The 17,102-nt window shown below is 41.1% G+C and overlaps 1 protein-coding gene across 1 annotated transcript; it reads right to left on the bottom strand.

Moving 5' to 3' along the window:
• Nucleotides 1-11,527: 11,527 nt before the first annotated feature.
• ndufa10 (NADH:ubiquinone oxidoreductase subunit A10) lies at nucleotides 11,528-16,206 on the bottom strand. The gene is made up of 10 exons (XM_041058125.1): nucleotides 16,053-16,206; nucleotides 15,033-15,201; nucleotides 14,558-14,773; nucleotides 14,312-14,398; nucleotides 13,987-14,108; nucleotides 13,639-13,718; nucleotides 13,434-13,488; nucleotides 13,231-13,316; nucleotides 12,828-12,936; nucleotides 11,528-11,756 (listed from the first exon to the last, which is right to left on the bottom strand). The coding sequence occupies exons 1-10, from the start codon at nucleotides 16,125-16,127 to the stop codon at nucleotides 11,688-11,690; spliced, it is 1,068 nt and encodes a 355-aa protein (XP_040914059.1). The 5' UTR covers nucleotides 16,128-16,206; the 3' UTR covers nucleotides 11,528-11,687.
• Between the last annotated feature and the right edge of the window lie 896 nt (nucleotides 16,207-17,102).

Genomic DNA, 17,102 nt, shown 5'->3' with positions numbered 1-17,102 from the left:
CAGCAGGAACATATTTCAGATTTTTAGAAAGAGTGACAGAAGAAAACCTTTAAACACCGATGCAGGTGGACCGGAGTCTAGCCAAGTGACAGGGTGAGACTTTTCAACTAATGAAATACTTCCCGTGGAGGCTCCGTCATCAGGGCAGAAATACACAGACACGGCGAGGCCACTGTGAGCTTCCGACAACTCCCACACTTGGCTGCCTGTGGGCAGATCCATTGAGCTGTCAATCCAAATACAATTTACTGCTACTTCAACTGTTGTTTTTCCAGCTCACAGTGATACAGAATAATGCAGAGGCTGCTTCTGTTTGGAGTTATTTAGGGAGTAAAATGCTAAGCTGCAAAATTACATTCATTTATTCTAAAATATATGAGAGTCTTCAGCCCTCATTATGTGTGTAGGTGCACAGCTACGCAGTGAGCTGAACACACTTCAGTTTAAGGTTGAAGACAGAAGTTGTTCTTGTTAGTTTTTACCGGAACCAACTCTGAAACGGTGAAAACTTGTGAATGTGTACAGAAATCTGAAAAATGTACATGGTACAGCATATGTGAAGTACACAAGTAAAGTAAAAAGACCTAAATACACAAGTTCTGACATTAAATTAGCAGTTAGTGTTGTAAAAGTAACACATCAGTCTGAGACAGATAGTATAATGACTTAGTATATAATGCTTCGTTAGCTAGCTGGTTACGCCGATGCTTTATCACAGATGAAAGATGCCTACCAGTATTTACTTGATCACAGATCTCACAAAAGGCTGAAAGCAATTATGTCAATTAAGCCCCATTCAGATGGGATTAACATTACGGCGGCAGGTGGAGAATGAAATATTGACTGTGCTCCTCTGTAATTTAACTCATCGTTCTGAATGGGATTTTAACCTTCTGAAAATCACACGATGTGGTCTGTAATGGATATGGACGTTCACATTATAAGATGCTGCACAAGGTGAATTTGAGTCAGAAAATCATAATCAAGTCTCAACAGAGCGTAAAAGCACATTGATATCATGCAGTGTGATTTATTCTTATCTGCTTAGAAATAACAGAAACAAGACTGGTCAGAACTTGGCTGAGAGTCATCACGTTTTTACTTTTTCTTCAGCATCAAAGTGCTCAGTGCCTCCTGCAGCTGAAATTACAGCAGCCCATTTGATGAGATTTCATGGGGTCTTGTTCTCCTGATGGCTTCAGTTCTTTTTTCCCATCATATTGGTTCTGGAATAGGCCTGTATGTGATGTTGGCATGTTAACATATATCAGATCGACAAAGACATGTTTGATTCGCTCCACTCTCACGCAAAAGTTGAATTTCAGACTGAAATGATTAATTTAAAAAGGAAAGAGAACAAGTAGAACAAGCAGCTCTTCATGCAGAAGAAACTCAGGGATCCACTTTAAAATACAAGAACCTCTCTCCAGATGTGATTTAAATAACAAATTGCAGCTGTAATTATTATCGGGTTGGGGCTGAAAAATTACCCTCGTGTGCTCGATGGGATCAGAATCACTGAACAGCACAGGTCATGGTAAAACCACCCAACCTCCACAAGAAAAATAAGCCCAGGTTTTTACTAACAACAGACCACATGACTGAAACCAACTGCTGGTGACAGGTTACTCTCCACTGACACTGTACCTACTGTGTTTCAACATGTAGTGTTGAAAATGTTTAAAGAGCCCATTACAGGCTAAATTGTAAACCTGTTTCTCGGTTATAAAACTGTAGACCACGGGTTTATTTTCCTTGTAAAGTTCAAAATGATTAAAACATTTTTAGGCCTATGTGTGCAATACAGTTGAGCAAGAATTTAAAAAAAAAACAAAAAAAAAAAACTGCACTACTTACAAGGGCATCATCATTATTCATGTTTTAAAGAACAGGCTAAGTGCTATCCCGCACAGCTACACATGCACTGAGATCAGCAGATACTTCCTCTAAGTACAGACATCCACTTAAATGATCATTTGGAGCACAGACAGGGCAGAAACTCAAAGTCTGCTCGCTAATTCGTCTTCATTGTTTGTGCAGACCTCTGATGTCTGCAGACAGATGTTAACTGGAGTGAACTCCTCAGCAGGGACAAAGCAGAATCCACACACTGTTCACTCGACTTCCACAGCTTCACATGTCCCAGCCGGAGATATTATCTCTTCCACAAACACAAACTGAGCTCAGATCAGTGTGCAGAGTCTTATTCCGGCCTACCCCTCTCTTAGATGTGATCTCGAGATTCGCTGCGAAATAGTCGGAATCAGCTCAGAATCCTGAGCCGTGACAGTAAAATCTGTAAATAGTGTTTTTGGTGTCAGCTCTCTAACCTGCTTCCTCTCACACTCACTTTCACATCAATCCCCCATCAAATCCCTCGCCATAATTACAAGTACACAGTGGACAGCTTTTACAAGTAGCATATTCTCAAGGCCAAATACTAATGGATTGCATCTTGTGTGTGTGCGTGCATTCTAGTTCTTCTATCTTTGTGAGCACCAGCTTGAGTCACAGACCTAATGGAGTTGGGACATTTTGGCTGGTCCACTCTTTGTGACACACCGTCAAGCGGCAGTTTGAGGATTAAGGTTCAGGTCAGGATCAGGTTTAGGTTACGGTCAGGGTACTGGGCTGGGGAAAGGAATTATGTCAAAAAGTGTCCTCACAAAGACAGAGATACAATTTTATGTGTGTGTGTGAGCATGTGTCTTACCCCTGTCACAAGCCTGCATGTCTCTTCTTGTTTGCCAAGGAGGAAAAAAAATCCAATTAACCAACAGCTTGCTCTCAAGTGGAGGTGAGAAATTGAGAAACTTAGACAAAAGCACAGGCTCAGAACAGACCGGAATAACAATACATGTTATTGTAGGAGATACGGCACATTTCTTTAACTCTATTTACCCTGAATGAACCAGAAATAAATTTTACATGTGCATAATAATCGCATTAACAGTCAGTAAAGCTGAACTAATTAATACTTTCATATTGAGGCATAATAGCATCTTGCCGCTGTGATTTTACGACCCACACGTTCCCTGTGTGGTTCACTCTCACCTCACTCATCAACAGAAAGCAGCTGTTTTCAGTCAGAACTGTACCGACCAAACACTAAACGGCAGGCGGGCAAAGTTAGCAACTAGCTAACTTACAAAAATAAGAGCAGTTAAATCTGTATGTTTCCTCAGTCAGCTTTTGACTATGTTAACAACATCAACAGGACAAACACATCAGTCATTGCATCAGTCAGACATTATGAACAGGATGCGGCAGCCTTATTTGTTTCCATTTTGTTTATTTAATTCATTTTCTTAGACTTTCTGAGCTATCAAAATAACTCGTCGACAGTAGCTAACTTATTAGAAGGTTTCATATCCAGTGAGAACCAGAAACATAACCAGCCTCCAGTGGATGCTGCTCCCACAGTACAGAAACTTCACTGATTACGACGGTTTGTCACTGATTAAAGAACATATACACGTTTCTTCGTATTTTTCATTGCCAGATGAAACTTTGAAATGTTTATGAACTTACTGAGCCCAGCTGTGTTCACTGAAAACGTTAGTTAGCATCCAGTCATGCCTCGCAGGTCAATCAATTTCAGATCCATGCTGGAGATGTGTAGGTAGAGCTGTTTACTCCATAGCCACAATATGTAAGTAATAAGAAAGAAATTTGGTTTTCACAACAAGGTTTCTGGCTTGTGATAAGAAAACAATTATTCTGTGGTCAGTGTAACAAGCTGTCAAATTGTTTTCCGTGATCATGAAATAAATGTTTTATTAACTCAAAATAACATCCAACTGTTTTCTTCTGATCATGACAGAACACATGACAGAAACAAAAGAGCTTGATTGTAAACAAAAAAAAGTTGCACGTGAGGCAAATTGAACGGTAACTGCCTTTATTGTGAGAGTCACAAGACAAGAAGACAGCAACAAGAAGATCGATACCACACTCATATCGATTTATCAGGAATCACCCAGCCAAGAAATAGTCACCCACAAACTCCCCTGTAACCCACGTGATTTGCTGACTAACGATGCAGCTTGTGTTTATCAGCCTCTTTTTTGGCTTCAAGTGCAAACAAAATGTGACACAGACACCAGTTCACTCTTCAGGTCTTCAGATTGGGTGTCACGTCTGCAGGAAAACCTCCAGTTAACTCCCACCCCACTCTCCCTCAGAAAGCTGGTGTCCCTGTTATTTGGGTTTAAACCTAGATTAAATGAAATTGTAGGTAAATTCAGCCAAACTTTGTTCTTCACAGATGAGATTTCACCTAAAATTCTTCCCCGGTGCAGCGTAAATGATGAGGCATGTCCTTGTGCTGTCTAATTCCCAAACTTGACTTCTTATTCTTAGCGAAAGGGCAGGAGGTCCAGCAAGATAATTCCAGCGCTCACAGGGGAAGATTAACAACCCCTCAGAGGGCTTGGCTGTAGCTTGTCAATCAGGGAACTCACTGCTTTGTTCTTTGAGCTGATGCAAAGGGCACCTACTCATGTCCATCACTTGCAACTCCTTCAGAATATCCTTGCTAAAGTGCTCCAAGAGAAAGCATTGGGAATGAAGAAAGAAAAAAAAAAAAAAACAATTTTAAGATGAAAGAAAAGGATAGTTGTCATTCATCTCACGATCTTATTGCTCCTCAAGTATGAGAAGCAATGCTTTTATATGGGAAAGCACGGCAAAGATAAGGAAATGGCTTGGAAATTACATTTGCTATACAACCATTTGTATCAGTCACAAGATAGCAAAGGAAATTTCCATTCACATTATCGTCTTCTGTGGACTTATCATGAACCAGCTGCAAATTTATCCTGCAAGCCTATATCACGCACATTAATTAGCAGAGGACGCCAAGACATAGAGGACGTGTATATAGGACTGTTTGCCAGATATATGCCGTGCAATAAAATGTCCTCCACTCCCACTCTTTACACTTCTGGAAAATCATGAGGAAAAATCGAAAGCAGACAAATAAAAGGAAATCTTCACTTGAGCCCAATACTCCCAGTTGACATATTGATGTTATCTTTTTAAAGTGTCAAAAGAAGTGTCACCATGCATTGACTGAAGCAGCTCAGGGACAGACAGTTCAGAAGACTGGAGCACACTCAATTATAGTGTAAAACTGGCACACAGGGTGGTTTGGATTGACTACAGTAAGCCTCTTCTTTATCATATGTACTGGACATCCTGCAGAGCCTTTTGGACTCTCTTTTTCTCCCCTGCCACCATATGTCCACTGCTACACAACAGACAGGAAGTCAACAGTGAAAGAAAAGGAAAGTGTTCTAACACTCAGTCATTTGTTTTTGCTCATTTTTAGCTGAAATCTCATCTGAAAATAGCAAAGGTAGGCTGAACTGGCAACAGATTCCTGTAGGAGAAGACACAGATTTTTTGGGGGAAAAAAACACAGATATTCTGTTTATTATTCCAACTGAACTGCAAAGAAACTTGCTTTAAACTCAAGGCTGTTGGCCGCGCGTCTTCACCTCATCTTCCCTAATCAATCGTTATCTGTTTAAGCTTAAACTTTGCTCCTATCATATATTTTACGGCTGCAGCATGGCCTAGCAGCTGGCCATGTTTTCTAGATATCAATACTAATCCCACACAGCTCTTCCAGCACATATATTTCAGATAAAAAATTTTAGTAACACCTTTTTTTTGGCTCAGGCAGGGTGAAAATAACAGGTCAGATTAATCGTGCGCGGCATCAGTAAAGCGTACAGTAGAATGCCGCAAACATCCGTGAGAACTGGAGGCGCTTTCCCTCAAATATCACACTTGAACCAGAGCAACACATAAAGCACCAGAGGCGACAGATTATCAATAACCCTATTATATGACTTGTCAGGGGATATGACAGAGAACTCTGCCACCATGTCACATCACAACACCCTGAAAACATCATTTGTTGTCAGTTCTTTTGCAGTTAGCAATCCAAACAGATGGCTCATGTTGTTACATTCACAATATGTGTTAGCTGCCTGTGTGAACATTTCAAATTAACTCTGTGAAGCCCTTTACCAAGTGCAGACACCTTCATCACATTGATATTTCAATAACAGAGGTCATTAATAACAGAGATGTAAAACAGAGGGGGTGATTTCTAGGCATCAGGGCTCTGGAAATAAAACCTACATTTTTTGCATCCACTCCCAAGGCTTTGACATGAAGGTCAAATGGTGAGTGACAACAAGGTATCAGAAAAAAATTTTTGATTTTGAGCCCTAAGCCTAACCACAGACAGGATTCTGGCTGTGAACGCCCAACATTCACCTCGTATCGACTCTGCTGTTGTTAATAAATCAAACTCGCCATTCGGTCTTTTGGTTGTTTTTTGTTTTTGTTTTTTTTAACCCTGCTAACACCACCCTGGAAGCTAAAGCCTACACTTCGTAGGAACCAGATACAACAATCAGCAGTTTGAATCAATTAACATTCACTTCAATGGTGCAGTGCTACCAACGGAAACATCGAAGAGTTCTGGGTTTTTTACAGCTCTGATTTCACCAGTTACTGGCTTCTGTCAGCAACAGCTCCAAAGGTTCTTGGGTAGCAGTTAAAGCCGTTTGAGAAAGTGTTGATTTCTCAGAACCAGAACTGAAATAATTTCGACTGATGGACATAACACACATACACTTACAGTACTGTTAATTATCCTGGAGACCCCCTGTGTTTCTGTCCATCAGTCCATTTCCTATATCCACATATCCTGTGTTTCCACTTTGAGGAATATGGGTGAAAATTAAACATCTGAATGGAAATCTGCCATGGGGAAAACATTTCAGTAGCCAGCGTAAAACAGCCAAAGTGAAGACAGAAAGGTAGCATTTTACATCAAGACAAATGTTTAATAAATGGTTTATAGCACACTAAATGTAGTAAAGCTATAATGTAGTTGTTGACAGCTGTGAGGACATTTTAAGTGCTTGTTAATGTACAACATTAGTCAACAATTATGACTTCTCCTTTAAAAACACATTTTATATTATTACAGCTGTTTTTTACTATGTTGTCATGCATTATATGTTTATTCAGCAGCCTGCACCTATGAGTGCCCACAGGAGGGGTTCTTAATAAATATATTTATAAACACAATCTGTTTACCACTACGTATATCTTTTAAATGTTTATATAATGTTTATATGCTAAATAAGGGAACTTAAAAAATAAAGTGTTCCTATTTTCACACAGTAACTTGGGTATCAGCCGGTGTGTGTTTTGCATTTCAGCGGTGTTACCCAGAGGCACATGTGCCCAGAGCTACATACATATTGTCAAAACCTTCTCAGCTCTCAGACTGCACATATTCAGATAGCAACACTGCCATCTGCTGCCTCTGCACTGAAGCCTGATGGGATTCCATCAGACCGGCTTCTTTTTCAGCCTTTCACATAAAAACAGACACTGTGAGATCATGAGGATATTATTTTATGAAGCAATAATGTTAGGGTGCTTAATTAATGCTAATTACCCCGGTTGATTTCAGTGCCTTCCCCATTCCGTTTCCCTCTTGCTCTGCTTTTCTTTCCCAGGCTCAGGGACTCCCATGATGCCGAGCAGCAGCCACAGCTCACTGCAACTGAGAAATGAACCCCAGCACCAGTAATCTTCCCTCAGCTTCATCACTGAGTCATTGCGAGGCTTCCCAAGGCATTTCTATGGAACAAAATTTGCTTTCTGGTGCAACATGTTCAATATCAGTCTGCTGTATAGCGTTAAATTAGTTTTAATCCAGGAGGCTGTGAGTTTTAGATGAAAGTTTAAAGTCGGCTTTTAGTGAAGTGCTCCGCAGGGATGTCAATTCCCAAATCCCTAACACATGACAAAGCTCCTGCAGCCATCATTTGCCTCTAAAACCTCGAAACCCATTCAGTTTCATGGTACAAACTCAGGCCACTGATTAATGACAGGATTTTTCTAACCTCCTAAATTCTGGTCTTTTACAGTCATTTACACTGAACTTTATGTTGCTGAATCTCTTGGGCCAAAGAAAGGCAGGGTGGGTTTAGAAGAAGGACAGTATGCACAATGTATGTATGTGAAAGTGTGAGGTAATAATAAACGATTACTGACATGATGGCATTATTTGGTCAAAACAAAACATGCACATAGTGTGAAATAATACCAATACACCATCAGCAAGATCAGTCATTACCTATAAAACATCTCTCTGCCAGAAATCAAACCAGCACATTTCCCAAAGTGTTGAACTATTCCTTTAAGCACAAGGATTTCCTTGATGTATGCGTAAAAATCTAGGAAGTTATTGTGGATCATTTCTGCCTTTATTAGTGACAGCAGAGAGACGACAGTAAATGAGGGTTGTGTAGTGTTTTCAGTTTTAACACTGAGGCTAACTTTACCTGTAGATACCGTGCTTCTTCTAAACCCACTCTGCCTTGCTTTGGCACAAGCAGCTAATTTTCTTTTTTGGTCTATATTTGGATTGTGCCTTTAAGTTTCTAAATTGTCGTGCTGTTCCAAGGTTGCAACAGACTGGGCTGCACATGTAGGAAACTAATTCACCTCATAATTCTGAAAATAAAACATGATTCAGTGAAGTGTAATTCAGCTGTTTATGTTATGAAGTGCAGCACTACAGCAACCCTTAGTTAGAACCCCTCATTAAAATGACTTTCCACCTTTGTCTTTCACTCAGGGCATAATGAACACTCAACAACTTCCTATTCCAAACTCCAGGCCTCAAAACATGTTCTGTCAAACCTATGAATGACATCACCGATGCTGTCTTTAATTCCTTTACAGTTTGTGGGTTTCACTCAACCAGTAAGTTGCCTCTGCTTCCAAAACACTCCAGTCCCCCTTCTGAAATGTGGAGTTACAATTCTATTCTGCAGAAATCCCCACATTTTTTTCTCTGCCTAGTCTCACCACTGATAAGACCTCAGTGTTACATTATACCAGACAGGCAACTGTGCCAACCTTGCTTTTCCAGAGCTCATTTTTTTCCATCCCCCATTAGCTGAATGTGACTGCACCAGGCTGCTGTGCTGTCAATTATTCACACTCCCTTTGTCTGAGTAGGCCTGATGCTCTGGCACTGGGAGTGCAAGAAGGCAACCTCCTTTCAGCTTCTGGCAGGCATCTGGCCTCATCCAGGCAAAGGAGGAGTAGATTTCTTACTTTGTTATGCTTTGAGTGACCTGTGAAGTACTTTTATTTTTTTATTTTTTTTATTTTTTTGCTTTGTTCACACCTTTTTTGATGAAGTAATCAGTCAGTTTCCATGGGGTTTAACTCTGTATATACACACAGCTTTTTGAAATGAAGTATTGTATATGCTGTATGATATCTGACAGGAGAACAGACTGGAAAAAATGTGACAAGCACATTTATTTCTATCTCTTTTTTTTTTCACCTGCCTTTAGGTTACTTTTCTTTCACTATCATTTCTCACCTCTTCAGTTCCGAGGGTAGTTTCAGCTTGTTATAAAGGATGTAACTGTCTCCCAGACCTGAAATATAGCAACTCCACAGACAGAAATTTCCCCACTGCTCTCAGCGATGTCCCATTCAACACAGGGCATTTGGATCTGTCGAGGAACCCTCTGACAGAAGGGTCTGAAGCGTTGCAGAGGGAACAATACAACTTCTCTTTCATCAACTTCCAAAGTTTACAGAGGCTGAACCAGCTCTGTCCTGGAGGGAGACTTCTCTCTGGGCACGGACTCCGTCACAAAGCTTGTCCTGGCTCATAACTACCCCGCTGACCCGGAGAGCAGAACTTTTGAGGACCTGGGCCATCTTGTGAAGCTGGACTACATTATCCAGCATGCCAAGTGCAGAGCTCTGAGCAGCATGTTTTGCACCAGTGGAGAGTCTGGGGCTGGAGGCTTACGATGATAATTAGGAGCCGATCATTTATGTGACAGGATAATGAAGGGGTTGGCGTTAATCACCACTTCTCTGCAGAGTCCATGACTGATCTTGAATATTTTTAGGCCTATGAATTTAACTGCATATAGCAGATCCTTTTTTTTTCTTCATGTTGAACCCTCATTTATGGCGAGAAAATTAATATAATTTTCAACGAGCTACAGGTTGGCAGGAGTTTTGTTCAGTCATTATCGCAATCAGCCAGGCATTCGGGTCAGCAGGTCCTGTTGCTGCGTCATACAAGAACTCAGAGAAAATGTGGTTGGTCAAGTCCTGCAAAAGGTGCAGAGCCAGGGTCTTCCATGTTTGGTCTTAGAGGCGCTAGAAATGCTAGAATAAAAACTCCAGACAAGCTAGGTCGTTGTCTCTGGCTTGTACCAGTACAGCTGTGTAACTTTGATCTTTCTCTTACCTGGCTTTTGGTAACATATTGAGCAACAGACAACACACTGTAATGAAAGGATTATGCAAATTACTCACTTGCAAATTGCAAATGAAAACTGAGCTCAAAACCTTCTTTCTGTGTCTCTGTATGAGCTCAGGGCTTTTGATGTCTGTAGAAACAGCCTTTCAGGATCAAACTAATCAACTATTGTGTGGCGATTTGAGCCAAAGCCGAGCAAGGCAGCAAAATCCAGCCTCTGCCTCAGATGTATAATTCTTCCACAAATCCCTGCTGAATTCTACATCTGGTGATAAAGTGTGATCCTGCGGATCCAGTTGTATTCTTGGCCCTCATGTTTTGCTCTTCCTTCATCCTCAAGGCTTCAGAGATTGTCTTGTATCCCACAGTCCCCAAGGCCATTGATGTGTGGATGTGTCACTCCCTGCCTGTACCTTGGCTGCAACCTGTTCTCAGTCCACTGGTGATCAGTCTAGTACAGCTAGATGTTATTGTACAGTCTGGGCGCTGTGCTGGACTGTTGTGGAAAGGAGGGAGCTGAGCTAGAAGATGAAGCCGTAGTTGAGCGAGATCTTTGCTAAGTTCTGTTGAGCCCAGTTTATCCTCTGTGCTGTTGATCAATTCTTGATTACAAAAAGAGACTCCTCTGACAAAAAGGAAACTAATCAACTCTTTCAAAGAGGGTAGCTTGGGCCCAGTCCTTCAAAATAAAACTCAGTAGTAGACTTAACAGAAGCGATCACTGTCGAGTTTTGAGAGGCTGGGATCACGTGACCGGCTGAGTGATAAGGAGGCACGGGTTGGTGACTACAGCGCTGACAGGAAAGGTGAAGTGATGTTAGGAAATAAATGTGACACAGGAAAAAATGTGATGAAATAAAATTTTGAAATAAAAATGTCTAATCAGAGAACAAAAGAAAAAAGGTCACAACATTTCATAAGGAGTTTATGCACGTTGTAGGGTCAGTTTTATGTATTCTACTTAATGTGTTATTAATTTTAGTCATTTTGGGGTTTCAAACCTTTAGTAGAACAACAGACGCTTTCTACCCTGAGAAAACTAAGTACCCATATTTATTACACACTGAAACGTTGATGAAAGCAGATATAAGTGTTTATTTGTTAACTACTGCAGCTCCTCCTGCGGAAACCCATGATTGGAGGCTGGTAAATAAATTAATGAAAAGAGTCAGAACAACAGACAAGCCGTTTACTAGATTCAAAATTTATTCTTTCAATACATACATATTATTTGGGATGTACAACAGAACACAACTGGGATCAATAATGGACGAGTGGTCCAGAGTTCACCCAGGGAGCTGATCAGCCAGTGACATGGGGCGAATTGTCGATGGGCCTGTGAACTCATTCACTTCAGCCAGATGTATTTGTCTCCAACATCTGCATTATAACCAGGGGCATACTTCTTCCCAGGGAGCTACAAGGATGAAAAAAAAAAGACAATTAAAGAAAAGAGAACAAGACTGAACATTCAAACCAGCAGAAGCACACACGATGGTCTTAACACTAAATATAAAGACAGTTACAAGTAATGCAGGACAGTTGTTTATTTCATCTGCAGAAAAACACTCTGTTCAATAATCAGTTAATAAGTAAGTAAAAAAAACTTTGTCAGCTCAAATGTGCTGAGGGTGACTACGCCACCATGTGTCACAGCTTCTCATTCTCTCCACCGAGATCCAGGCTCACGACAAAATGTCGGGTCACAGCCTCCTGTAGCATTATGCAGCCTGATTTTTGCAGCAGGGGAGACAAAAAAAAGTCTCCAGTCAGTAAACAGAAAAGGTCAGACCCAAATGTTTCCCTGAAAGACTGATGATACCAAAAGCCCTGTAGAATATTCCACATCTGACATTTGCTTTCTTGTAACTACGAATCGCTCGATATTTCAGCGGAAGAAAATTAGTTCAATCATGCCGACAATGCTGCACAATTCTCAGTATAAAGAGAACAGGAAGGCTTTAGACAGAGGCAGGGTTCCTCAATAATATGATTTTGTAGGTTTTAATAACGTGAACACAAGATAACGAAACTTATCGTCAGACAATAAGATGAAAAACAAAAGGGCAACTCATCCGCCAGTAATGTCCAGACCTCACTTCATCCCAGGAAAAATACTCTGAAGTTACATGGTCTGAAATGTCAGTTTATCTCCATGGAAACACAAGGTCTTCAAGTCCTGTTTCATAGCGGATTTCATGCCCTCGTGGTCCTTCAGCCACGTGACATGATGACAGTGAAGACGTCACTGTACATACAACAAAAGTCTGCAAGTCCAAATGGTGGACATTTGGATTTTGCCTTTGAGGCACAATGGTGAATTCCCTTGCGTGTTGCTGCCAACTACTGTTGAAAAGTGGAATTGCCTGCAACAGGAAGGTGATGTCCACAAGCACTTCACTGCAATCACCATCACTGGGGAGGCCATTAAAACAGACTGAACTCGAGCGAGAGAGAGAGAGAGAGATGTAGAACGGCATGTACGTACCGATTTATAGGCATAGAATTTTTCATCAAAGTCGTGGGCCCCGATGGTGATCTCTGGCAGGAACTTCGGTATGTGGGTCAGGGATGCTACCAGATGTTTGTTTTCCACACTGTAAAAAAACAAACAACAAGACAGAAAAAAAAAATCAGCCTACAGAAGAATGCTGAAAACCTGCATGACAGAATGAAAGAGCTGATTACAGCACACAGAAGGAAATTAGAACAAATCTGCATTTTCAGTTAATTCACTTCAGGTTCTTTGCACATTCGTCCATAACGAGTGTCACAAGCAGAGGCTTGAGATTGTGATAGGTTTGTGTGAATCCAACTTGACCTGTAGGAAATCGTCCTTTGTGTAATTTGCATTTCAATGTGAAAATGTGTAACACTCGTCAAGAACTCACAGCATCCTCATGTAGTGGTAGGTGACATCATCCTGCTCCAACCACGGTCCTTTTTCAAACTTCAAGTATTCAATGTCTTCTGCCACCTGTGGACAGCACACAATAAATAACTGGTCTACAGAAACAGCTCATAGATTTAAGGGGTCAAAATAACATCCAAAAAATTATTCACCCTATTATTTTCCCTATTATTACACTCTTACCCTTTCGACATCTTGGGCTTGAGTTGCATCGTACGCCAGCAGCTCTGATGTTTCACTAAAAGAAACATAAACTTTTGTTAAGGCTGACAACCAAGCTTTGGCTATGAAATTTTTCAGCATCAAATATGAACCATGGTTGAACCCTGTTATGTTTGACACTGGTCAGATATCTAATACACATTTGTCATTCATCAGTTTGCCTTACCTGATTTTGGGCAGAAAAGACTTCTTGTAGCCATCCTCAATGCTCTTCAAATAGGTCAGGGGAACATTCTGAAGATAGGACTGAGAATAAAGAGATTCTGTTTTAATCGATATCAGTGATTAATGCTAAGCCTGATTAAACAACTCACTCTACATCATCCATCTCCAACAAGAATATCCAATCATCTGAGGTGGTTTTCATTTTGAAAAATGCTGTTGTTCCAGTTAAATAGAATATAATGGTCTCTACTGAAAATTAATGAAAAGGACAGAAACATTCGACATAATTAGAATATCTACAGAGGTGACAGCATGTGTGGTTGTGCTTTCAGTGAGTGTGTCTCCCTACCTTGCTGCTCTGTTTCAGCTTCTTCTGCACCTCCTCAGCTGGCATGTCTACATAGACGACTAGATGCGGAGGCAGGAACTCACAGAGGCTAATGCCCTTGATCTCATTGTAGTGCTCCACACCTGCAGGCCACAGGAGATCACATCTTACATACTACATTTCTTTTTATTATTTTATCAATATATCTAAATGTAACCAAATGAGATAAAAACAGAGCTGAATAAGTAAAACCCTGTCAATGCTTTGAACACTGATATAAAAATAATTACTTAACAGGAGGTTAAATCCAGACAGTTTGTCTGCATTATAGCACTGCAATACTCACACTCCTTTCTGATGTAGCCCTGTTTGAACATGGCCTCCAGGAAGACCACGTCACTGAAGGGGGAGCGCTCCAGGATCACACCTTGGCCTTAAACACAGAAGATCGTCATGAAGATGAAGGATTCTGCAGACTTATTTTTTATAATTGCATATGATGATCACAACCATGATGTTCCAAATGTGTACAAATCCAATTTTTGCCATGTAAATGACCTGGCAGAACTCTGACAGTCTGATTCCGTGGTACCTGTGGTGAGCAGGTGTTCGATGGCGTCAGAGTACTGAAGCAGCCTCATGGTGTACATCCACAGCTGCAGCCTGTAGCTGTTTCCATCTGCAGCTTTGGGGTCTGTGTAGAATTTCTCCAGGCTGCACATCCCATTGAAGTCAACAGGGAGTGGCTGTTTCTCTCCTGACATCTTGTCCAAGTAGAAAGGGTCAGCCTCAGGCATATAGAGCATCCCTGTCGATACAGAATTAGAAAATATTGTAGGCAGTACAAACATTGTCCACATTGTCAGTCTCACATGTACACCAATAATCCAATCGTATCACTGCCACTAAGACAACAAGCATAATATTTCCCAAAATGTCATAATATGCCTTTGATGGAGTTAATGTTATGTCCATAGTAGAGCTTGGCCTATGCTGTCAGCCCATATCAGATGAAAATCAATACTGATGTAAAATCAAATGAAGGATCCCTGCAGTCAGATAGTTACCCAGCCTGTCAGCCAGTTTCTGGGCCAGTGCTCCTTTGCCTGAGGCCAAGTTGCCATCCACAGAGATGATTTTGCTGTGCTGCTTTAACCGTGGTGTTGTCCTTTCGCCCAGTGCATAGGCCCACCAGCCGTACTGTAGGCTTCTCACTGAGCTTGTGTGAACACCAGCCTGAATGACAAAAAACACCGCACTTTAATGAAAACATGGGATTAACACAGACCGACGCCAGGTAAACCTACCTGTGGGCTCAAAGACAAGATGTGCTACATAGACAGACAAATCCTGCTTTCATGAAAGTTTTATGGTCGTTTTGGAGTTGACTGTTGTCATATACTACTCTACAATAAAAGATGTTTCTATTATTTTGTCCAACCCATTGACAACAGTGAGGTAGACAACCCGTGCCTAACTGAATGACAACTAGGTGCACATTTGTCAGCAATGACAAGTTGGCCCCAATTGCGAACTCACTCCAGGCTTTGATTACATTTTGTACAAATGTTAGCCAGTTGGTTAAACGTTGGTTTGGATCAGTGCAAACTACAAACATGAATCCGGGAAAACATGAAAATACAACTGAAGACGCAAGCACAGTGCCGAATAACAGGCAAATATGCGATCAACGGAATAACTCACTGACTTAGGATCGGAGTGCTGAGGTAAACAACGGGACTAACAACAAATTAAAACTGACACATTTCTGGATGAAACTCGTTAGCAAGATAACTGGGCTAGCTACAAGGGTGTTATCTCGACCTACTTGGCAGTAAAACGTATGAAGCGTCTAATCAATAACATAACATTTAACTACTTCGATGTACTGAGAGCTTGTTTTGTGGACTTCTTGGCTGTGAACTGCCAGCCACATTATAAACAAACCAATGAGTGACTGGCTTGTTGTTGACCGACTGTGATGCTAGCGGCTAGGAAGCTAGCTGTCTAAGTTAGCTTGCCCTTGTGGAGTGGGAACGTCGGGCAACCCAAATAAGCGTCCCACGCCGTGCACTTTCTGTCCTCACCTTCTGTACAGCATTCACCGCTTTGAAAGCTGTTGTTCCCGACGGGATGACCAGCCGGATCACCCTTAGGGCCATGATAAACTGTCCTCCAAATACCCTCCGACCTAGCCCGAAAAAACCACCGCAGCCCTCTCTGCGCCTGAATTTTACGTCAACGCTGGGGCCTTTGTCTAGTGTTGTCTCATACAATATACATCCAATCTACGTTTGACTGTCTAGACATTTGCCTGAATTTATTTCGGGTTTTTTTTTAGTTAGAAATAAACAGCAAAAGCCCCCAACAAACATATATATATATATATATATATATACACACACACACACACACACACAAACAAACGAAGAAGCCTGTGTTTCTTCTTTTGTCACCATGGCCTTAAATTCAGCAGTACATCAAAGGGAAAACCGTAGATGCCCAGCGACTAATTTAAATAAATGAATAAAAATAAATAAATTACTAAAATAAATAAATGTTTCTGATTCAGCATGAAAATATGTTTTAATGTTAGGAATCTTAACGATCTGGACTGGAATCTTCATAATGTGGGTCTAAATATTGTTTGACATCTCATTATGCCTTTTTAGCACAGTAATGACTCACCAGTGGAACAGGTAGTGTAACAGGTGTGGTGGAGATTGGTGACTAGACCCTCATAAGCAGGCTATTGCTGTAACACTGCTGCCCAACATAGAACGATACTTAGACAAATGACTGTAAATCATCCTAGTATCTTTCTAATTCTTCTTTCACTGTGGTAGTAATGAACTGTCACCTTCTGTTTTTCGGCTCATCTACATGCTCTTGCACTTTCCCCTACAGCTACAAGATCATTACGTTCACACCTGAATTCTCAAGAGTAGATAACACCGTCCGCTTGTCAGCGTGACTCACAGGCTGTTTCCTTTGTAGGCTAGGAAACCACCAATGTAAACAAGGCTGACAATCAACTACAGCACTACATATTTCACGGGCTATTCAGTGTGAACGCCAGTGTTTGAGCACAGTCAGGTCTGCTGCACAAATCCACTGTCAGATCAAAATTTTATTAA

This window comes from Toxotes jaculatrix, chromosome 15 (assembly GCF_017976425.1).
Source record: "Toxotes jaculatrix isolate fToxJac2 chromosome 15, fToxJac2.pri, whole genome shotgun sequence".
In the NCBI taxonomy this organism is placed as follows: domain Eukaryota; kingdom Metazoa; phylum Chordata; class Actinopteri; family Toxotidae; genus Toxotes; species Toxotes jaculatrix.
Note: the sequence above shows the minus strand (reverse complement) of the source record. Positions and strands in the feature narration are given on the sequence as shown.